General features: G+C 36.2%; 3 protein-coding genes across 3 annotated transcripts in view; all 3 read left to right on the forward strand.

Moving 5' to 3' along the window:
• The window catches only part of LOC126779261 (glycine-rich protein-like), a 32,190-nt gene extending 21,259 nt beyond the window's left edge, over positions 1-10,931 (forward strand). The window contains exon 3 of the mRNA XM_050503193.1: positions 10,754-10,931. Coding sequence (XP_050359150.1) covers positions 10,754-10,863 — 110 coding nt within the window. The 3' untranslated portion in view covers positions 10,864-10,931. The remainder of the gene's footprint in view (positions 1-10,753) is intronic.
• Positions 10,932-15,110: 4,179 nt separating this feature from the next.
• Positions 15,111-15,626, forward strand: LOC126779254 (chorion class CA protein ERA.1-like). Its single transcript, XM_050503184.1, has 2 exons — positions 15,111-15,183; positions 15,254-15,626. Exons 1-2 carry the CDS (start codon positions 15,133-15,135, stop codon positions 15,575-15,577), a joined length of 375 nt encoding a protein of 124 aa, XP_050359141.1. The 5' UTR covers positions 15,111-15,132; the 3' UTR covers positions 15,578-15,626.
• A 5,330-nt stretch (positions 15,627-20,956) lies between these two features.
• On the forward strand, positions 20,957-22,481 carry LOC126779035 (chorion class CB protein PC404-like). Its single transcript, XM_050502783.1, has 3 exons — positions 20,957-21,022; positions 21,244-21,523; positions 21,937-22,481. Exons 1-3 carry the CDS (start codon positions 20,972-20,974, stop codon positions 22,443-22,445), a joined length of 840 nt encoding a protein of 279 aa, XP_050358740.1. The 5' UTR covers positions 20,957-20,971; the 3' UTR covers positions 22,446-22,481.
• The last annotated feature ends 2,463 nt before the right edge of the window (positions 22,482-24,944 follow it).

Raw genomic sequence — 24,944 nt, forward strand, 5'->3', positions numbered from 1 at the left:
GATAGCTGCAGGCTTCGGGGTAAGTGATAAAACAGGTTTAATCCACTTGAAGCAAATCATGAATTAAGTGAATCGAACTTGCAAACACGCGTCGACTGCTGTGCTACTTTGTTCAACCGACACAATAATGAAGGGATATTAAATCGAATCATTACTTGTCATGAAAAGTGGATACTGTACGATAATCGGAAGCGCTCGTCGCAATGGCTGAACCCTGGAGAAAATCCTGCCCTAAACGAAAATTGACTCAGAAAAAGTTATTTGTGTGGGTTTGGTGGACTAGCGCCGGCGTCATTCACTACAGCTTTCTAAAATCTGGCCAAACTGTTACGGCAGATATCTATTGTCACCAAATGCAAACCATGAAGGAAGAACTAGAAGCTAAACAACCGAGATTGGTCAATCGCTCTAGGCCACTGCTGCTTCCCGACAACGCAAGACCACACACTGCACAACAAATAACCACTACGTTAGATGAGCTACAATTGGAATGTCTGCGACATCCACCGTACTCCCCGGACTTTGCTCCAAATTTGCGGCAGTTCAAACCGCCTTCAAAGAGCTTATTGATTCTCGCCCCCATGATTTTTTTAGTAAAGCAATGAACTACGTATGAGATGGCAAAAGTGAATAGATAACCATGGCGCATACTTTGATTAATTAAATATATTTTACAAAAAAAAAATTGACTTTATATTCCTCCCGTACAAAACGCCAATTTCATATGTAAGGACCTAGTATTAAATAAATCGCACAATGAAATAAATTAACAACGATGAGGGTAAATAAAATTATTAAGTAATAAAAATAATATAAGCACATATACAAACGTACTACGCATATACGAATACAGCTGATAAAATTGTTATGTCGGGTGCTTTCAAAGAGAACGCTGCACAAACTTATATCCAGACTAGTTTTCGCCCGCGGCTCCACCAAACATTAGAGGGAGGCGATATTAGGTAAAAATACAATAACTTATGTCCTTCCTTTGGATTCAATCTTGCTTTATATCGAATTTCATCGAAATCGGTCTAGTATTTTAGCTGTAAAAGGGCCACATACAGACAGAGTTACTTTCGCATTTATAATATTCGTATAGGTTCGATTAGATATACACACGAAAACTTTGTATAAAAGAGTTGTCCCCTTAAATGTTTATTGAAATCTATATATATTTTAAAGATATGTGTCAGCTACCATTTATATGGTAAAATAACGGGAAAAGACATCTCATAATATTAGTCCTTAGTAAAATAAATAACACATCTTTAAAAGTTTTATCAAGATAAATAATATTGTATTTTAAATTTTAGTTCAAGAAATACTTACATAAACGCATATTGATAGCGCAAGGGCAAATAGAGCGGTTGGTAAATATTGTTTTATCGAGCAATTACATAAATTATATTAACGCGAACGTTTCGAGTTGCGAAAAAAATCGAGAGGTGACATCTGTCAGTGCGATATACTTTTAAGGCTTAAAGATTTTCATTTCCCATAAGGACGTCACTTATACCGAAATAATAAATTAAAGTAAAGCTAATTGATCATAAAAAGCTGGGAGGCACAGTGGTAAGTGGTTTTAGTGGGAAAGACTGGTAAAAAAAAGTGGTAAGAACGCGTAAACCTTAACAGATGATCGTGGGTTTTCATGTGCTTAATTTGTAATTATAATTCAACTCGTGCGTTAATGTGAAGGAAAACATCTTGAAGAAACCTGCATGTGTCTAATTTCACTGAAATTCTACCACATGTTTATTCCACCAACCCGCATTGGAGCAGCATTGTGAAATTCGCTCCAAAACTTCCCCTCAAAAAGGATTTAGCCTTAGCCCAGCAGTGGGACATTCACAGGCTGTTACAGTTACAAGTGATCACAAGCTATAAGTATTTACCCATTTAATTTACTTTTAAAGTGGGTAGTTTTGAATAATACGTTCCGTTAGTTTAGTTTTAAATACATTAAATGAGCTCACACGTTTTAGAGAAACTTATTGTAAAGCTGTGCACCTTCATAAGGTTATAAAAAAAAACCCGCTGAGTTTCTTTGGCGATTCTCCTCAGGTCTGAGGTGTTTATTTTCGAACGGTTGGTAGATTTATGACTAACAATAAGTAAGTGTAACGCTTCTATATTGAATAAATCTTTTCGATTTTGACTTAAATAAACATTTTTCTCGATGTAGGAGAGATGCGAGACCAAAGGGTTCAGCTAGACCAAGAGGACCAACGCCGAAGGGAGCGCCAGCCAATCCAGCTCCAATGCATGCTCCAGCAATTGACTGAAACGAAAACAAGTGCTATTAAATATTATATCATTTTGTGAAAAACTTAAATAAAATTTCGATATTTTTTTAAATCTTAGTAATTTGGATTAATTATTATATTAATATTTACCTGGATCATGAGCGCCAGAGCGCACACGAGAAGCACAGCCTTGTACATGTTTAGTGTTTGTGTACACACTTGACAATGTTTGTAACGTAAGAACGCGCGTTACTTATACGTAAACTGTAAACACTGAGAAACGTTATCAGCGTCATGTTTTATGACGGAGGATGAGCCTCAGCTTCATCAGTACGGTCCATAGTTTCTAAATTCTAATTTGCGGGCGTCGATGGGTAATGTTGGAGCAACGAAACACAGTAGATAAATGAATTCGTTTTTAATGTTCAATCACTCAGCACTATATCTAGGAACGCGCGTCGGTTCCAATATTCGACCGCACTGGCCGGCTGCTGCACAAGAAGTGTCGTATGCGCCGCTCAGCCGGTGAATCATTGACTCCGTCGAGCACCGACAGATGGCTCTAGCGTTCCAGAGATGATACGATTGCGACATATATATATTTTCGTCTTACAAAAAAACGTGACAATTTTAAGTTTACAGTTATAATAAACTATGATTATCTAATAAAAAGCCGAGATGGCCCAGTGGTAAGAACGCGGGAATCCTAACCGATGATCGTGGGTTCAAACCCGGGCAAGCACCACTGAATTTTCATGTGCTTAATTTGCGATTATAATTCATCTCGTGCTTTACGGTGAAGGAAAACATCGTGAGGAAACCTGCATGTGTCTAATTTCACTGAAATTCTGCCACATGTGTATTCCACCAACCCGCATTGGAGCAGCGTGGTGGAATAAGCTCCAAACCTTCTCCTCAAAAAGAGGAGAGGAGGCCTTTAGCCCAGCAGTGGGACATTCACAGGCTGTTACGGATCTAATAAAATTATTAAACTCTCACGGCATTACTTATAAACGTTGTTCAGCGGGTGATTAGTTAAATAATGCTGTCTTCTTTTTTTGCATGTCAAATCAATAATTATAGAAAGAGATATATTATGTATAACTTTACCGTTTGAATTTCAATGTGTATATATAAAAACTCTTTTAATTACTATTAAGAAAATGTATTAGCTTTTATAATAGAATCCCAAAAAATTTACAAAATATTCCAATTATAAAGCATTTAAAACTTAGTATTTATTGTTCATTTTGTAATCCGTAACCCTCGGTTGAGAATCATTCAGGCATTCTAAATAACGGGGTATATAATATAATAGTTTACCGAATAATACAAAAGCGTGCGCAAGTATGACTGTGTATGTATCTTTTTGTAAGAGAAAACGTATATGAGTAAAGTTCTATATTTAAATTCTAATGTTACTAAGTTAATTGAGCACATTTTTTGTTTTGGTCACTGTAGCCATGTAATTGTACTGCGGTACGGTAGCATGCGAAAACGATCCCACGTTAAGACGGAAAGGGTTTTTTAGTGGGTATGCCGATGTTCGGGACGCACTCGGCGCCTTGGACACCGGCGAGCCCCACATACCCCCCCACTGTTCCCGTGGGGGAAACGCGTAACCCGTTTTTCCAGCGTAAATAAAGGCATGTACTGCTCATTGTATAAGTAAACTGTAAAGTTTTTTATATGAGTAATAAAGTTCCTTAACCTGACGTAACATTTAACAAAAAACAGATAGCAAGAGATCTTAGGAAATAACATAATCGGTGAATGATTCTAATTCAACTTTTAAAATTTGAGGTAAACAAACACTATGTTCAAAGTTCTATGTAATACCGTTCTATGTAATAGCTGATTGGCTTATAAAAAAATTTTTAGTTACTGGTGGCAGGGCAAGCTCATCTGGGTAGGTACCACCCACTCATCAGATATTCTACAGCTAAAAAGCAGTACTTGGTATTGTTGTGTTCCGGTTTGAAGGGTGAGTGAGCCAGTTAATTACAGGCACAAGGGACAAACATCTTAGTTCCCAAGGTTGGTGGCGCATTGGTGATGTATACGATAATTAACATTTCTTTCAATGCCAATCTCTATGGGCATTGGTGACCACTTACCATCAGGTGGCCCATTTGCTCGTTGCTCGGCTACTTATTATACTAATGAAAAACAAAGCTTATGGGTAAGCATAAAAATGGATATTAATTTTTTTTTGTTATAAATAAATTATTATTTTATATACATAGATTAATATAATTTAAAGAATTTGAAAACAGTATATTTATAACTGTACTATTATTAAGGAAATAAATAGCTACAAATATAATTATAATAAATAACCTTTTATAAACTTACCAATTGTAACATTAACGCAACAAGGCGATATACTTGAGACCAATTTTACTAACAAATTATCACCTTATGGCAATCTATATAAAATAGATATAAATTAAATTATAGTAAACATACTTTTAAGAAGCCAAGATGGCCTAGTGGTTAGAACGCGTGAATCTTAACCAATGATCGTGGGTTCAAGCCCGGGCAAGCACCTCTGAATTTTCATGTGCTTAATTTGTGTTTATAATTCATCTCGTGCTTAACGGTAAAGGAAAAAATCGTGAGGAAATCTGTATGTGTCTAATTTCATTGAAATTATGCAACATGTGTTGCACTGTTTGTTACATAGCGACAAGACGTATTGACTATTGGTGCTTTAATATTGTTGTAAAAATCAGTGATTTTGCTAACAGTTTTCTCGAAAATTAAGATCTAAATACGTAGTATATCTTCGTTTAAAAGAATAAGTAAACTTATAACAATTTCAGTGCCAAAATATAATAGTTTTCAACAATAACTTTGCAAATATAAAAGTGATTTACATATGTTTAACGTTGGACAAGTGCATCGTGATCTACTTCGTGCGTCAAGTCGTTAATGAGCTTCATATTGAAAAAACATACCGCAACCGATAGGTCATTGACCACACATAAACAACGTACAAAACTGATAACTATTTTTGCCCGGTCAACTTAAACAGTTGTTGGAACAGAGGTTTCGAACGCACCGCATACGCAGTCGATACGGGTTCAAATCTCACTTGTGCGCATCGTTACTTTTTTTTTTTTTTTTGGTTACGAAGTAATAATATGGAGTTCGCCTGCTGTAGCAAATCAATAAAAGATGCTGAAGATCCTATTGTATGTACATCTTGCGATAGGGAATTCCATGTAGCTTGTATGCTACAGCTAAAAGATCAAGAACTAAAACCGGACGATGATCTTAGACTCTCCTGGCGGTGTTCATCGTGTACCTCAAATAATTCTCGGGACAACAAATCTGATACCCCAATTCGCAATGTCACAAAGCGGTCCAAGCAAAAAACTGATAAGAGTACGTCTTCTGAAAAAAATACACATAAGGTAAATCTCACTGCGCTACAAATATCAAGAGATGAAATTCGAAATATTATTAAATCTGAGTTTAAAGAGGCTTTTTCTGGATTTCAAAATGTCCTTGAGGATGTTAAAAAGGAAATTTTGTCACTCCAAAACTCTGTGAAATTTTTAAGTGATTCTTAAGAGACTAGAAACAGCCGAGAATGGGATAAAAAAGTGTGATGCATTATATTCCGATGTAAAAAACTGCCAATTATCTATGATAAACCTCCAAAATGAAATTAATAATAAGGAACAATGGTCCAGGCGTTCTAATGTTGAGATTATTGGCCTTCCCGAATCCAAAAACGAAAATTTAATGACAACAATGATTAAGTTATCGGAACCGGTGGATCACTCAGCTTACAGTCATTCGGACATCGATTTTATAACCCGCGTGGCCCCTAAAAACAATGATTCTAAAAAACCAAGACCCGTAATTATTCGATTTTTGTCTAGATGGAAGAAGGATGATTTCCTTGCTAGATTACGAGCAAAGAAGAATATCAGGGCTTGCGACCTTGGCTACGTGGGAAATACTAATCGTGTTTACTTTAACGATCATCTAACAAGTGCTAATAAGGCGCTTCTTCGTAAAACAAAAGAAATAGCTCGCGATAAAAAATATACGTATATTTGGGTAAAAAACTGTTCTATTATGGCTAGAAAAACTGACACTAGCCCAGTTATTCATATACTTAACGAATGTGATTTAAAAAAATTGTAATACGCGCAATTAATTTATCCAACATATTATATATAAGTACGTTTGGTGGCTTCTTTATAAATTTACTAAAATTATGTTGGCTTTTCTATTTGATTGTAATTTTATTAGGCTTTGAGAGAGAGATGAAACTGCTAAATCTGTTTAAGGTTTATTCTATTTGTATAATTTTAGAAAGGAGAATTATTATAATTAATTTAGATGAAATGGTCAGTTTAAATGTATTTAGTATAATTCTTAAGTCTTATATGATTTATAAATTACTTATTTCGCAATGGTATCCAAAATAGCGATTTTGTACCAAAACGTGCGAGGTCTTAGAACAAAAACTTCTGAGTTTTTTTCGAATATATTAAATTGTGAACATGACATAATTTGTCTAACTGAAACGTGGTTATTACCTGGAATTTTTGATTCAGAAATTTTTGATAGTCGCTACTCGGTCTATAGATGTGATCGTAACTACAATGAACGTAACGATAAAATGGGAGGCGGTGTCCTGATTGCGGTGCGTAACGGACTCGTTGTTAAAGACCCTGTCTTTTTGCCGTCAAACGATATTGTTTCCTGTGACGTTTTTTCATTATGCGTAGCTTTAAGGACAAAAGGTAAGCCCGTTAATTGTAGATTTTTTTGTTGCTATTTTCCTCAGTCGGGTTCACAATTTCAAGATCAGTTGAACTTTTATGAACGTATCTCTGAATTAGTGATATTGAATCCGAAAGATATATTTTTAATAGTTGGTGATTTTAATGTTCCCAGTGCTATTTGGTCTCCTTCGTCCACATCCGCTGAGCTCTGTGAGAATATTGGAAACTCAATGGTCAATGCAATGTCTTCCTTCATGTCCTTAAATAACTTTTCCCAATATAACTTAGTCTCAAACATCAATAATCGCCAATTAGACCTTGTCTTCAGTAACTCAAATTGTAGGGTTATGCGCTGTGAAACACCTTTAGTAAAGGAAGATTTACACCATCCCACGTTGGATATTATGTTAATAGATATTAACATTAGTAGCTTTCTTAGCCCTCCTCGTATTGTTAAACTTTTTCATAAAGCTGACTATAAAATAATTAATGAATTATTGGCTAACATTGATTGGTCGGTTATTTCTGATTACTATGATATTGACACATCCGTTGAGAAATTCTATTACATAATCAATGATATAATTACAAAGAATATTCCTTCTAAAGTGGTTGTTGATCTTAGTAAGTATCCAGCGTGGTATTCTCCTGCACTTATTAAAATTATTAAAGAAAAACTAAAATATCACAAAAAATGGAAAATGTATGATAATTACAGTGATTACAGTACTTTTAAATTACTTCGTGATAGACAAAAAAGGGTTGAAAAGACATGCTACGATAACTATCTTGATTTTGCGGAAAATAATATTTTGAGAAACTCTAAGTGTTTTTGGACATTTGTCAAGACCAAACAGAATACAAATGACATATCTGAGCGGCTATATTATAACGATATCTCAACAAGTGACGGTCAGCAAATAAGCAATCTATTTAATGAATATTTCTATACATCCTTTGAACATAGTACACATCTTAACAATTTTTCCTGTAACAGTCAAAATAATAGTGGATATGCTAATACAATTAATTTGTCATCTGTTGATATTTCACTTGCTGATGTTCGTAAGTATTTGAAAACCTTAAATATTAAAAAAGGTAGCGGACCCGACGGTATACCACCTCTTTTTCTAAGTAAATGCTATATGACTATATCTATTCCTTTACATTTATTGTTTTGTATTTCCCTTCATACATGTACTATGCCTTCAATTTGGAAACAGTCTTATGTTGTGCCTATTTTTAAAAATGGAGATAGACATGATATCAAAAATTATCGTCCTATTTCGAAATTAAGTTCAATTCCAAAACTTTTTGAACGTATAATTTATGACAAAAACTTTCCAAGCATACGTCCCATAATTATTGACCAGCAGCATGGATTTATTAACAAGAAATCAACTGAAACTAATTTGTGTGAATTCACTGACTATGTTTTGACTGCAATGGACAAAGGATATCAGGTGGACGTTGTGTACACCGATTACTCCAAAGCGTTTGACAAAATCTCTCATTCTATCTTAATAGCAAAAATGGAGTTCATCGGTGTACATGGTGACCTCCTTAGATGGATCAAGTCATATTTATTGAATAGAAGTCAAGCCGTTACTGTGAAAGGATATTGCTCATCTTTTCTACCCGTTCCATCTGGAGTCCCTCAAGGCTCACATCTTGGACCACTGTTTTTTAATATATATATAAATGATGTTGTTTCGGTATTTGCATCTTCTAAATTTCTATTATATGCTGATGATACAAAAACTTATAAAATTATTAAGAGTATCGATGATTGTATTAGTCTGCAAAAAGATTTGAACTTACTTAGCGATTATTGTACTACCAATTCGCTGTTTTTGAATATAAAGAAATGTAATTGTATAACATATACCAGAAAAAGAAAAGTGATCATTTACAACTACCGATTTAAGGAAGATGATATAAAAAGTGTATCAGTGGTCAAAGATCTTGGAATAACACTCGATTCTAAACTTCTTTTCGATGAACACATAAATTCCATAACTTCTAAAGCGTTTCGTATGCTAGGATTTGTGCTGAGGATTTCCAGAGAGTTTAAGCGTGTTTCAACTTTTGCTCTTTTATATAAATCATTTGTGAGACCTATTCTAGAATACGCTTGCACTGTCTGGAATCCACGGTATAGTAAATATATAGAATTCATCGAAAATATTCAGGAAAAGTTTTTAAAATATTTAAAATTTTCGTCTATAAATAATTTGAATCAAATAGAAAAGCTACCGACAACTGAACAGAGACGACTTGAACGTGATATGGTGTTTTTATATAAATTGATCCACAACATATTTGATTCCCCTTATCTCCTTTCTAAAATAAATATCAAGTGTCCTCGCCCTGGTAGTCGCAATAAATCTATTTTTGATTTTCCATTGACATAGACTAAATATGCAGCAAATGCATTTATTAATAGATCATCTAAACAGTACAATAAAACATTTATTGAATGTGATATATTTCATCACTCCCTTAAAAAATTCAAACTGCAAGTAAAAGAAATATTATACTCTCAAGAGCCTTAATTTACTCATGCATTTTTAATTAATTAATTATAAATTGATTATTTATTATTAAATTATGTTTTCTTGGTTTAAAAATTAAATTTATATTAAATTAAATTATATAAATGAATTATATAATTTCATGCACCTATTAAATATAAAAAATGTCTTGTTTTGTAATTACTTATGATTAATTTATAAATGGAAACTGTTTTGGTTTATGAATTGTTTTATATTTTTTATTTTATTGTAATTATTTCACTGTTTGTTTCCTGTACACTAAATAAATAAATAAATAAATAAATGTGTATTCTATCAACCCGCATTGGAACAGCGTGTTGGAATAAGCTCCAAACTTTCACCTCAAAAGGGAGAGAAGGCCTTAGCCTAGCAGTGATACATTAACAATGATACTGTAACTGTTATATATACTTTTATAAATCCTTTATAAGCTTAACAATTGTAATATTAAAGTAGCAGGTAACTATTCTACAATTTTTTTTATAACAGCTTAAATCATCCAAATTCGCTTACGATAATCATACATAAGAACATCCTGTTCAGCTACTGAGTCACCATCTCGCATCATGAAATCATTAGGAAGACATTGCTGCAAATCTTCACAAATCCGTCTTCCGTTTCTTTATATTGATGCTGCCAAATTTTGCCGCCCTCAAATCTGCTTCAAAGTCTGCTAGTAAATCAATTTTATACAGCGTGTATCAATTAGTAACGATTTACATGATTACTCATTGATAGTTAACAAGAATGAATGGTTTATTTGATAACCTAGTTAGTAAGTTTAAAATTGTCACGTTTCTTTTAAGATAAAATTATCTTTCCATAGAACCTGACGCTGATAACGTTTCTCAGTGTTTACATTTTACGTATAAATAACGTGCGTTCTTACGTTACAAACATTGTCCTGTGTGTACACAAACAGTAAACATGTACACGGCTGTGCATTTGGTCTGCGCTCTGGCGCTCATGATCCAGGTGAATTAAAAAACCAGTTAAAAAACGTTAGATTTTTTCACTTAGTGATAATTTTTGAAATTCAATTATTTTTCGTTTCAGTCCATTGCTGGAGCATGCATTGGAGCTGGTTTGGCTGGTACTCCCTTCGGTGTAGCTGAACCGTTTGGTTTCGCCAGACCATTCGGTCTTGCTGAGCCGTTTGGTGTCGCTGAGCCCTTTGGTCTCGCCGAACCTTGCGGTCCAGGTCCACTAGGCGCTCCTTACGGAGCATACGGTGCTTACGGTCTCGGCTACGGCATCGGCCCCTACGCTGGACCTTTCCATGCTGGCTATGGATACGGCGCACTCATATAATCTAAGTGCAGATATTTCTGTCAATTCTTTCCATTCGATATCTATTTTGGAGTATATACTCAACTATAAATACACTTTCCAAAAAAATGTGAATATCACAATATCAAATAGTAATGGATATAACACGAACACATACTCATTATGTATAATCCATAATTAAATATTTAATATGTTAATTTCTTTTTGTGATTTAGTTACCAAAATCATTTTACTTTTTTATATATTATCGTTATTACATTTTGTTTAGATAAGCTATATATATGGAATAAGCTCCAAGCCTTCTCCTCAAAATGAGGAGAGGTGGCTGTTTCGGAAGCTATATATATGGGGTTATATAATAGCAAGGATATCTGTGCCACGAGTGAGGATAAAGAACTGATTACCGACCACAAAGACGAAATAATATAAATTAGTAAACATAAAAACAAGCCATCTCAACGCTTTCCTTTACTTGAATGTAGTTTTGTGCAAATCACATGTTCCTTCGCTAAGCAACAATAAATTATGTTGTGCTCCGGCTTGAAGTGTAAATTCAAAACAAAAAAAAAACACAAAGCTGTGGAATACTTTGCCTGAGTCTGTATTTCCTGATAGGTACAACGTTGGTGTTTTCAAATCCAGAGTAAACAGGTTTCTTATAGACAAGCGTGCTGCATACTAGACCGTGTCGATGCTTTACATCAGACAAGTCAACGGTCAAACGCTGGCCTATATGTGTTGAAAAAAAAAGACTGTGCCAGTGTAACTACAGGGAAAAAGACATAACATCTTAGTTCCCAAAGTTGGTGGGGCATTGCAGATACAAGGGATAGTTAATATTTCTTACAATACTAATGTCTATATACAGTGGTAATCACTTACCATCAGGTGGACTTGTCAATCTGCCTACCTAATAAAAAATGAAAAAAACTGTATACTACAATATTATCGACTCTATTCTAGTGGATAGTTCATGACCTTGAATATCACGTTGCCATTGTGTCAAATCGGATCACGTAAGTGATGTTTTGTGATAGAGAAATTCTCAACACTGGAGGAGTCCATTCCCCCTGACTCCAACTTTCCAAAATGTATCTGTACCCATCACCGACAGTATTGACCTTCTAGGAGTTACCTTAACATCCAAACTCAAATTTGGGAAATGCATTGATTCCAAAGCAAAAACTGCTGTCAAAAAACTTGGTATCCTCAATAAGGTCAAACAGTACTTCACACCGGAACAGCTTCTGACCATATATCAAGCGCAAGTCAGATCGTGCGTGGAGTACTGCAGCTATTTATGGGACGGCTCTACTAAATATCAGCTTGAAGCTTTGGATTCAGTGGATCGTCGTGCTAGAAGGCTCATTGGCGACCAGACACTGGTCGCAAAAATCCAGACCTTGGAACACCGTCGTAAGGTTGCCTGTCTGTCGGTTTTCTACAGAATATATTTCGGAGTGTGCCCAGGAACTATTTAATTTGGTTCCTCTGTCACCTTTTTACCATAGAACTGCGAGGCATCGTAAAGATCTGCACCCGTACGTAGTTGATGTATCTAAGACACGTACGAAACGATTTGCTTCCTCGTTTCTGATCCGCACCGCTAAGATCTGGAATACCCTCCCGACCTCCGTTTTTCCCACCACCTACAATATGTTTATCTTCAAGTCTAGAGTGAATAGGCATCTTCTAGGCAAGCGCGCTCCATCTTAGACTGTATCATCACTTTCCATCAGGTGTGATAACAGTCAAGTGTTAGCTTATATACTTAAAAAAAAAACTGTTATAGGATCGAGGGATTATAATCCCTAATACCTATTCGATTGCCTAATTATTAGTGAGAAAAAAGTGAGCTTGTGAGCAAAAATTCCATATGATTTGCTGGTGGCACATTTATTAATATCGATAACCATACTATAAGGAACACAACTTTAAAATGTTCGTATTTTTAAGCCCACGCGTTTGCTCGTTTCTCTAATTATCGCGCTCAGCCTGTCAATCGATGACGTTATCAACCCAAATACTCGAAAAGCTGTGAGCGGGTTCTGCTCTGTCTTTGCAAGAAAAATTACGTCCGCCACTTGCTTATCCGCGACCACTTTACAACCGAATTCATTAGTATTCTTTATTTTAGTTTAGTACATAATATATTAATTAATAAGATCGATTGATTGATCTTGGCACATAATTAGTAAATTGATTACACTAATTGATAAGAAAATCATAAACGCATGGCATAAACGCATTTTATACACGAAATCTGACCCACCCTACAAGCACATCAGCTCTCTATTTAATCGTATTTTCTTCAGCTTCTCATATTGTGCAATAAATAGGAATCTTTATAAAGTATATTATATATAACATGTATATGGGTGGTGCAACTGTTTGGGGTGAATAGACCTAGACATAATTTGTCCGATTATCATTAAAATTGGTACATTTTACCGATTTACGTATCAGAAACATTGAACTAAAACACTTCGTTCGGGCAGATTGGGCTTCCACAATATAATGCCAGTATACGATATTTTGCTGTTCTGTAGTAGAAGGGTGAATAAGGAAAAAGGTTCTGAGCACGCACAAAATATATCCGATGGATAAGCGACACTTCGCCTTCTGCTAAATATATACGAAATTGGAACACGACGCACATACGATTTACGCTTTTTGCGGCTCACACCAGGACCTATGTCATATGCCAAAATGTAATAATAGCGAAAGAAAACATATTCCTATGTATGAACAGTTCTTTATAATTAAAATATAATTTCACAAAAATTCCTGAGATACATATCAAATGTAACGCATATAATGAAAGTTTTGTAAGTATTTTAAATCGTTGGTAATTTTAATCAATGAACTGTAGCTGGAGCGGTTATCGTATCTTATTTTGGCGATGAAAGCGACGAAATGTTTGATCGTTGAAAATAAATTAACAGTGTATATTGACATTTTCAAATGCTATAATTGGAAGTAGTTGCAGAAATCGGTAGGTTTTTAGAGGTAGGCACCGCATCCACAACCGTTGCCGTAGCCGTAACCACCATAGCCAAGACCAGCGTAGCCGTAACTCACAGCAGCCAAGGGACCAATGCCGTTGCCAAACGGACCAGAGAGTCCAAGAGGTTTTTTTTTAAAATGCATAGGCTAGCGCTTGACTGTTATCACACCTGATGGAAAGTGAGATACAGTCTAAGATGGAGCGCGCTTGCCTAGAGGTTGCCTAGGAGCAAGGTCCTCAGCTAGTATAGCCACCTCACCGTTGCCACAGCCGTATGAGACTGCGCCAGCACCAGTGGTTGGGAGAACACCTTCAAGACCAACGGTACCCAAGAATGGCAGAGCACCAGCTGCAGCGAGAGGTCCTCTGATGACGTTTTCTGAGAGAACGGATACTCCAGTTGGGTAAGCGGTTACTCCGAGACCTCTTCCATAGGAAGCGGCGACGGCACCGGGGCCATATGCGCCGAAAGCACCGTAAGCACCGTATGATCCGCAAGGAACACCGAGAATGCCGGCGTAGCCTAAAGTGCAATACAATGTCAATAATACATTGTCCAGCAATGGACTGAAACGAAATTAATATTATTAAAATTTAGCATCATATCGTAGAAGATATATTTCTTGAGCTTATAATAGTTATCTGTTTACTGGAATAGTGAGCGCCAGAGCGCATACCAGAAGCACAGCCTTGTACATGTTTACTGTTTGTGTACACAGTTGACAATGCTTGTAAAGTAAGAACACGCGTTATTTATACGTAAACTGTAAACACTGAGACGTTATCAGCGTTTGTTATGTGATGAAAATTAATTTCCATTGGGAATAATTTTGAAAGAAAACGTGACAGCTTAGGGTTAATTACTAAACTACCTAAACATGCTAAATTTTAGTGCAATTTAATATGTAATAATGTTCAATAGTACAATTAATTAATATTTTATTCATACTATAATTATGCCAAAAAAATCAACGCTAACGCATTTGAAACTTTTGCATCATGTTTGCTAAGTTTCATGATGAAGTTTAAAGTATAATTAAACGAAGAAAATTTGTCTTTGATAATCCTTAGTTATGCGCAAATTTAAAGAGAAATAATACATACTTAATATAACAGAACATATAAAATTAATTAAATATATTTATGATTAAAGAAGCCTTAAAATAAACACGTACTTAAATTGCGTCATATAGGCCTAAATAGGAACTGTTAACAATATAAAAGCGTCAATTTTCAATATTGTAAGCATTCTCCGAGTCCTCTCATAACAAAAACAAACCAACATGTCCACCTACGCTGTCTTCCTCCTCTGCGTCCAAGCTTGCTTGGTTCAGGTAAAATATTAAAATCTTTTCTACTTTTTAATTATTTATTTTCAATAATATAAGTGTTTTGCTTTTCTAGAATGCATACAGCACTTGCCTTGGCGCATATGGGCCAGGTCTCGGCTGGGAAGGTTACGGACTAGGTCTCGGTTATACTGGGCCTGCTGCTGGTGGCTGCGGTGCTGGTCTCGCTACCGGTTGTCCTGGTTATGCTGCTTATGGTGGTGCAGGCGTTGGTGATGTCGCTGTCGCCGGTGAGATGGGCGTTGCTGGTACCACCTTAGTTGCTGGTCAGGTGCCAATCCTAGGTGCTGTTGAATTTGGAGGCATCGTGCCAGCCGGTGGTGCTGTCTCTATTACTGGCAGCTGCGGTTGCGGTTGCAACGGTGCTTATATTTACTGAGAAAATTTTAACATCTGGAAAATTTTGAAATAGAACAAATAAACATACTTAATACAGTAATTTGTTTTTTATATACATATATATGAATAAGATATATATTTATTTTAAAATATATATATTGTGAGATTAGTAGAATTAAGTAAGTGTGTCTTATGACTTTTGTTTATTCAGCTTTTGTCAAGAGATTACGATAAAATACATTTCTTACAGTGCCTCTATGCTTAACTATTTCATTTAAAAAATATATTTCTTGCCAGTCGAGATATATTCATAAGCGATGATAGTACAGTAACAGCCTGTAAATGTCCCACTGCTGGGATAAGGAGAAGGTATGAAGCTTATTCCACCAATGCGGGTTGGTAAAATACACATGTGGCAGAATTTCAGTGAAATTAGACACATGCAGGTTTCGTCATGACGTTTTCCTTCACCGTATAGCACGAGATGAATTATAATTACAAATTAAGTACATGAAAATTCAGTGGTGCTTGTCCGGGGTCGAACCCACGATCATCGATTAAAATTCACGCGATCACCATTGGTAACGAAACATTTCATTTCATTATGTAATTTTTTTTAAATACATACGTTAGTAAATATTACTTGATTTAGATTAACGTTTCAATTAGAAAACACATTTCTATTATCTCAGTCAGTGGTTATTGTAATCGGTTCGAAGTTCGTTCTGTTTATTTCTCTTTCTTTTACAAGCCATTTCAAATTCCCCTTCCAAACCCCTCACGACTTCGCACATGTTGAATAAGTCTTCATAAAACGTTTATATACTAATATTATACATAATCATTCTATTGATTTCTTTTTGCAACATCTTTAACAATCATCTTCATATTTCAGCCAATTGTTGTTCATCATATGTTCGACATGCATTTTGACGAAAACGTGATGAAAATCATAGACTTACCTCGACAAATAGAGTATATTTTTTTAAACTTTTACTGGTGGTAGAGCTTTGTGCAAGCTCGTCTTGGTAGGTACCACCCACTCATCAGATATTCTACCGCAAAACAGTGGTACTTGGTATTGTTATGTTCCGGTTTGAAGGGTGAGTGAGCCAGTGTAATTACAGGCATAAGGGACATAACATCTTAGTTCCCAAGGTAGGTGGCGCATTGGTGATGTAAGCGATGGTTAACATTTCTTACAATGCCAATGTCTAAGAGCGTTGGCGACCACTTACCATCAGGTGGCCTATATGGTCGTCCGCCTTCCTAGTCTATAAAAAAAACTATCTCACGTTCGACGGATGAGATTTACATATATAAGTTTAAATAAATATATGCCTAATAAATACGTAATCCATACTTATATTCATAATACACCCAGAATCGGGGCGGTAATCGAACCTGGAAGCCCGAATCCTAATGGGACATTACCAACTACACAAACAGGCAAGTCAAATGCAAACAAATTCAATGAAATTTGAAGTTTTTAAAAGAGAAATAAAAAACTTTTATCGGCGCCACGTTTGTTGTTAAAATGTAGACTGGTTATGTAAAAAAACGTGACTTGAGAAGCCTTAATTAATAAATTTACCGTTTCTACTTATTTTAATAAAATTACGTGTTGAAATTTCGGATTATACCTACGTTATTTATTCATATAACAACGAAAAATTCATGAGTAATTGCTAATAATTTCCTTTTGACTGATTTCGCTCTCAGCCAATCTCAAGAGATATTAGCCAACTACGCTGAACAAATTATAGTGCACAAGTGCGTGCGCAAACACAGATGCACTTTCCATTTCCTCACTCTCAGAAAATGTGACGGCAATCCGCCACGCCCGGACAAAGTTCGGGCGCAGGGCCAACGGCATGGGTGTACACATGTCCAACTTCCAGACTCTGGGTTACTACTGTAAATCCTAGGCCAAAAAACACCAAATACTTTTTTTAACCCGGACTCAATCAGGATCTGCGTCCTTATAAAATAAACGTCTTGAAAGCACTGACTTGTCAATATATAACAAAGAATTTATTTTTAAAAATATCATCAGTATAATTGCGGTTGATAAGCTTGGCTCAACTTCTAGATACTTTTTATAAAAATAATTTTGGACTAAACCAACGTATGGTATTATTACTATAATGTTAGTCATGAGATTCAAATATAGGTAACAATAACAAAACCTACCGTCTGAATATTCTTATCGTTCAATATTTTTATGTATATATTCTTTATATAATAGGAAGGCGGACGAGCATATGGGCCACTTGAAGGTAAATGTCACCAACGCCCATAGACATGGGCATTGTAAGAAAGCATTTCTTATAATGCCAAAGTCTGGGCGCTGCATCAACCATCCAACCATCGCTTACATCACCAATACGCCACCAACCTTGGAACCAAGATGTTATGTCCCTTGTGCCTGTAATTACACTTAAAATAATAATAATAACATTGAAAATTCCTTAAATACCATTTATTAAAGATATAACAAAAAATAGTAGTAGCGTTTCAACTGCAAAGGGAATAATAAAATAATTTAGAATAAGAGACGAATATTCTCAACTTTTGTTCGCTTCAGCTATTACCACGGCGGCTCCGCCCTTGAACATTGTTATATATTAATAACTAGCTAATCGTCCCGGCTTCGCTCGTGTAGATAAGAGGATTTGTTCGAAAACCGATCTTAGTGAGCGTCTACAACAGGGAAGGAGTAACTGTGACAAATTTCAAATCAATAAAGTAACTTGGTAGCAAATATTTGTAAATTTATAAACAAACGAAATTAAATGATAGATTATGCGATCTCATAGAGCTCCTTGCAGAATTTAACGAAGACAAAGAATGTCGATATCACATATAAATAATTAACCAATAAAGTTACTAAAGATACTGTACAGTAGTTTTACCTATATTTCTATAAGATTGATAACACAAACGATATTTATAACAGATATCATTGGTGCAATAGGTATTTTCAATTTTTATTTGTATACACTTAAGGCTTCAATGTATTAATAGAGAGTTAATAAATGTATTATATACATATATAATTACACACATTAATTTAATTCATCTATTAATAGTCTTACTTTAATAATTCAATATATTATGTTTAAGCTAATTTTGTAAGATCATATTTTGGTTCCAGTTATATGTCATACAATATTTAATATAATAAGTTATGTATGTTACCTGTTGCTTTACCAAATAAATAAAAAATATTAAGTCCAATTTGTGAAGGGTTAAAATTTTTATTTCAAGTGTTAAGTCGATTGTACCCTTAATAAATTAAAATTAATAATTTATTAATGAAGAGGAAATATTTCATATAAAATAAGTATGTGATTTTATATTTGAAATTCTGCGATTTCGTTGGGATCTACAAATCAAATCAAACCAAAACAAATAATTATTTTTTCAAGCTTATAAGGCCATTTTATACCATCATGTTACAGTATTCAATAATAATAATAATGTCCTCCAGATCGATTTCGGCCACGGCGGCCAATCTCAAGAGAGATTAACCAACTACACAGGAGATATTATAGTGCACAAGTGTGTGCGCAAACACAGGTGCACTCTCTATTCCCTAACTCTCATAATCCGATGGGACGGCAATCCGACACAACCGGAAAGTGTTCAGGCGCAGGACCAACGGCTTTACGTGCTTTCCGAGGCACGGGAGTGTACACACTTCCACACTCCGGGCTGCTACTGAGAATTTTCTGCGGCCTTATATCAAGCCACTAGACCAACGAGGCAGTATTTATGTTATATTTAGGCGGCAAATGGGCTACTTGATGTTAAGTCACCACCGCTCATAGATATTGGCGATGTAAGATGTGTTAACCATTTCTTACGTCGCCAATGCGCCACCAATGCGCCACCAATATTGGGAACGAAGATGTTGGACTTGGGCTTGTAGAGGCTGGCTTACGCATTCTTCAAAACGGAATGCAACAATACTAAGTATTTCTGTTTAGCGGTAAATCATCTGATAAGTGGGTGGTAACCTACCCAGACGAGCTTGCACAAAGCCATACCACGAAGTAAATATTGATGTCCTGCAGCAGTTATTGAAGGCGTATTTTTAGAGCGGTAATAAATAAATATCGTATTTATTATATAATATCGTATGTATTGATAATATAATTTATTTATTTATGCATGTGCTTTTTATAATATTAGTCTGTTTTTGTTATACATTTATTTCACAAAGTCCGCAAAGTATATAAATTATTCAAATCAAACGCTATAATATTATTATACTATATATTCCTTGTAATTATTCCATATTATTAATTCCGTATAATTTGAATCTGAATGTAATTAGTTCAATGAAATGTTTTGCTATAAAATATTGCAAATGATTTTTAAACTGAAAATACAAAATCATTTCATAGTAATCCTATATTTCTATCAGACAAATGATACTTTAAAACTTTTTTAATGTAGATTATGGCCAGGGTTACAATTCTACTAACAAATTGTCACTTTATCGTAATCGAATCGAAGCGCAATCGTTGCCGTTTATCCGCTTTTTCTATTCTTTAATTTAATTATCGACTATTCGTATAAAAGTTAACATTTAAATTTGGTCTTGGCGTAACGATATATGATAACTTAATATAGGTTCGTTTCCCAATCAAATAAATATAGAATAATCAAAGGTGTTTTGGAATTGAATCGGGAGCGTATTGTCATCGTTATAGATAAGTAGAATTGGACCCCAGACTACATTTTTAAATTGATATTTAACAATAAGGGTTTGAATAAGCGTTTAAATGAGATGTAAATAATTTTTAATCAAGCAATTATATATGTTCAATAATATCATAATGCGAAAATAAGTCTGTCCGTCTTTTATGCTTGCAAGTCTAATCTACTGAACTTGAACCTCAAGAATAGAAAAAGGACACTTTTTTTAACTTTTTTTTAACGCTTGAAAAACGCGTTACGCGTTTCCCCCGCGGGAACAGTGAGGGGGTATGTAGGGCTCGCTGGTGTCCAAGGCACCGAGTGTGCCCCGAACATCGGAATACCCACTAAAAAACCAGCGGTACCCTTTCCGTCTTAACGAGGAGCGCCAAAGGATCGCTTTCGCATGCTACCGTGACGATCCTTTTTTTGCCTAATACAATTAGTATAATTCTATAAAAATATCTTAAAGCTATATTAATGTGAAAAAAAAATTGTACCTTAAAACTGTTTATTAAAAATATAGCCTATTCATGATAATACAAATTGTATAAACGAATTCCAGAGAAAAGGATTGATAATATTGACTAAAAATTTAATACATACAAACACGTATGTGTATTTCAACATTAAGTCTAAGAAGCGCCGTTAATTCATACTCCTTGTAATATAAAAGCGACCTGCACTTCCTAACGATATTGTTTCCGTTGCGTACAAGCCGACCAACATGTCTACCTTCGCCTTCCTGTTCTTCTGCTTCCAAGCTTGTTTGATTCAGGTAAATAAATTAATACATATATTTTAATTAAAATTGAAAATTGTAGAAATCTAAGGAAGTTAGATCGCATCTAACATTTTAAAGAATATTTTTTAAAGTATTTCGTAATGTAATTTGGCAATAATTATTGTGGCGCGTGCGCAAATCAATATTATACTTTCTTATAAGTACGTGAGTTTTAGACAATTGTATTTTATATTAATAATTGCAATTTTGCTTAGAATGTCTGCAGCCAGTATCTACGTGGCGCTTATGGCCCAGGGATTGCTGGTCGCGCATGTGGCTGTGGAGCTGGTCCCGCTGCAATTTCCGCTTACCCAAGTTACGCTGCCTATGGCGGTGCCGGTGTTGGAAATGTAGCGGTAGCTGGTGAGATGGGCGTTGCTGGTACAACCATGGTAGCTGGTCAAGTGCCCATCCTCGGTGCTGTTGATTTTGGTGGTATCGTGCCGGCTGCTGGAACTGTATCCATCACTGGTAGCTGCGGCTGTGGTTGCAACGGTGCTTATATTTACTAAATTGTATATTTTTTTTAATAGATAGAAAACGTATATTTCAAGCGATGTTCGTTTAAATCCGAGCAAACACTACTTAGGTTTTCACGACGAATATATCAGTGTCGTTTTTTAAGCCACCGAGTCAGTTAAATGGCATTTAATTCATTATACAAGCAAGTCGTTGCGCCGCAAACGATATTAAGAAAAGTAGATCCTAACGAATCATTATTCGAAATAAAGAAGGCCGTGTTTTATTAATAAAAAAGGTTATATTTTTAACGGACAAATATTTTATTCATTTATTAATAAAAATCTACATTCAATTTCTAAGGTTCTAAGAGGATTTAAAGAGGATCTGTTTTGATTTTAATAATATAATATATCACCAAGCAATTCAATTTTAAACTCTATCCACAGGTGAATACGGTCCATATTCTGCTGCACCATTCGCTGCGGCTGCCCCATTCGCTGCCGCTGCTCCATTCGCTGCTGCTCCAATCGTTGCTGCTACTCCATGTGCAAATCCCTTCGCTTTTGAAGTTGCCGCCGTCTCGGCTTCAAACGGCGGCGGTCTGGAAGTAGCCAGTGGTTCCGCTATTCCCCCACGCGGAGTTTCCGTTTTATCAGAGAACGCCATAGAAGGTGCGCTCTCAGTCGCCGGCGCTCTGCCGTTCTTAGGAACCGTGGGCCTTGAAGGTGCTCTACCGACTGCTGGTGTCGGTGCCGTCAACTACGGTTGTGGCAACGGCGCTGTCGCCATTCTGGCTGAGGACATCGCTCCCGTCAGTATCGCAAGTCCTTTCGGATACGGTGTTAGTCCTCTGGCTGCTGACAGATTCGGCTACGGTTCTTGCGGCTGCGGAGCCTTCGGCTACGGCACAGGAGCTTACGGCCGCGCTGGTTACGGTTACGGTGCTTTCATGTAATAAGTAACTGATGAATGATCCTTTAATGTAGTATTAAGTGAATAAAAAATTTGTACATAACGTTGCCTATTTGATTTACAACATTACCTAAAAACATTACATTATTTTTCCTATCATTATTAATAATTATTTCAATACTGCTCTGACGCTTTATAAACTTGCTCATCTACTAACTGTTGCTTTGACTTTACTTGTGACGTATATAGTTCGTCTATATAACAAACTTAGGTTCTTGCAGAAGTTTTACTACATTTAAGGCTGCAAGTTGGCTTTTATGGCGAGAATATTTTGACCGACGGTCAAAAGATAAGGGTTTTTTTTTTATATGCCCCGGGATGGCAAATGACTCTACTCCACCTGATGGTAAGTGGTAGTAGAGTCCAAACGCGGCGACGGCCAATACAGTTGGGAAGAATGTTCTGTACTAGCCATCCCCGCCTTGCCGGCCCGCAAGATGCCTCTTCACGCCTCGTTTGAAGGAACCCGGGTTGTAAGAGGAGGGAACACGTGAGCTGGTAAGGAATTCCATTTTTTGGTAGTGCGACAAAGAAAGGAGTTGCCAAATTTCTTTGTTTGCGATGGAATTGATGTCACAGTTAGGCGGTGACATCGAGAACTAGCTCGCGTTGACTTAAGAAGGAAGGGGGAAGCAGGAATTAGAGAGAATAATTCCTCAGAGCACTAGCCGTGATACAGTGGATAGAAAGCATTCAGTGCTGCTATCTCGCGACGCAATTGTAAAAGTTCAAGGGTGTTTGTGACCTTTACGTCGCCAATAATGCGTACTGCATGTCGCTGCAACCGGTCCAAGGCCTCCAGTAGGTACTTAGCCGAGCCATCCCAAAGGTGCGAGCAATATTCAACGCAAGACCGTACCTGTGTTTTGTATAACAGGAACAGTTGTTGTGGCGTGAAAAAACGCCGCACCTTGTTTAGAACTCCGAGTTTCCGTGAAGCTGTTTTTATAATAGCCTCGATGTAATCCCTTGGACTAAGGTCGCAGCGAACGTCCATCCCCAGCATGGCAATTTTGCTTTGTATCATCAGCGGTGTGCCACAGAGGGAGGGAAGAGGGGAAAATGGTGACTTTTTCACTGTGAGAGCGCATACCTGTGTTGTCTTGGCATTAAACTCAACAAGATTATCAGAACCCCATTTGGCGATGAGCTCTAACGTGCTATCGATTTCAATGACAAGATTCTCCCGCCTCTCCTCAGTTTCCGCCCGCCCAGCCACTGCGCGTCCGTGGTATCCACCATGCACTGTACTATCATCTGCATAGCAATATATGTTCCCAAGAGAGAGCATATCATTAATATGCAAAAGAAAGAGTGTGGGAGATAGCACAGATCCCTGGGGGACCCCAGCATTCACTACATAAAATTGTGAAGCGCAACCATCTACTAAAACACGAAGGCTACGCTTGTGTAGGAAGCTGGCAATCCAGGTGCATAGCTGAGCAGGCAGACCATATGCCGGTAGCTTGGAGAGAAGACTTCTGTGCCAGACCCTGTCGAAAGCCTTGGAGATATCGAGGCTGACAGCCAAAGATTCTCTATGTTTGTCGATAGCTTCACCCCAGAGGTGTGTTACGTACGCTAGAAGATCACCTGTGGACCGTTTTGGTCGAAACCCGTACTGACGATCATTAATTAGACAGTGATCTTCTAGGTAATGGATCAGTTGGTTGTTTAAAAACCGTTCCATCAACTTACAAAAAAAGGGTATATGGTATAAAACGATTGTAATTCAGCCTCCTCAAATTCCATGATTCGAAAATGTTAAAATGAGTCACGTAACACCCAGCAGCTGTGAGCCAATTAATAAATATGGAGGAATAAGGAAAAAATATTATATATATAATATATTGATGATAACAACAAAGCTTATATTATACGAGCCTCACACACACAAGGGAGTAGAGACAGGCGGTGGAGAGGGATATGACATCATAATGGTGCGTCATGCTACCACGACATACCAAGTTCTGAAGGTAAATAGCTGTTTCATATCAATAGAGAAGCAATCGCCACATATTTTTTTGTTTAATCGTCAAGCCAAGACAAGGGGGCTGTACAGGCCCCTCTAGCTTAGTACCATCTACTCTCTCACGAAACATTAATAGTCTGTATTATTCTGTAACTTAAAGAATGGATTATGGTATAATTAAGCAAGAAGCAGAAGTGCAATTACAGTTCTAATAGCATTGTGCTGCGCGTCTTGCTGTGCCAGTATTTGGGAGGGATGATGAGCACTTATTATATATATACTGTAAGGCTTTACTGATTTTTAATAATTATTTTGAGATTTTTGGAAAATAATGGTAAAATTTTTAATTAAATTAATACTGGTTGGAAATTATTGCGCGAAAAAAAAACTACGCGATATAAAAAAACAAAACACGGAAAAATTTATTCGCTTGATGGTTGTCAGAGTGATTGCAGGAATTCCAATGAAAATTGTAAAATATTAATTGGTATTAAATCATATTACAAGTTA

The sequence above is a fragment of the Nymphalis io genome, chromosome 28 (genome assembly GCF_905147045.1).
Source record: "Nymphalis io chromosome 28, ilAglIoxx1.1, whole genome shotgun sequence".
NCBI lineage: Eukaryota > Metazoa > Arthropoda > Insecta > Lepidoptera > Nymphalidae > Nymphalis > Nymphalis io.

What these genes read in the sequence shown, in the direction of transcription:
- LOC126779254 (XM_050503184.1), top strand. Translation starts at nt 15,133, where the DNA reads ATGTCCACCTACGCTGTCTTCCTCCTCTGCGTCCAAGCTTGCTTGGTT. An exon ending in TCCAAGCTTGCTTGGTTCAG is followed by an intron (nt 15,184 to 15,253) that starts GTAAAATATTAA and finishes TTGCTTTTCTAG; the next exon opens with AATGCATACAGCACTTGCCT.
- LOC126779035 (XM_050502783.1), top strand. Translation starts at nt 20,972, where the DNA reads ATGTCTACCTTCGCCTTCCTGTTCTTCTGCTTCCAAGCTTGTTTGATT. An exon ending in TCCAAGCTTGTTTGATTCAG is followed by an intron (nt 21,023 to 21,243) that starts GTAAATAAATTA and finishes AATTTTGCTTAG; the next exon opens with AATGTCTGCAGCCAGTATCT. An exon ending in CTGCGGCTGTGGTTGCAACG is followed by an intron (nt 21,524 to 21,936) that starts GTGCTTATATTT and finishes CTCTATCCACAG; the next exon opens with GTGAATACGGTCCATATTCT.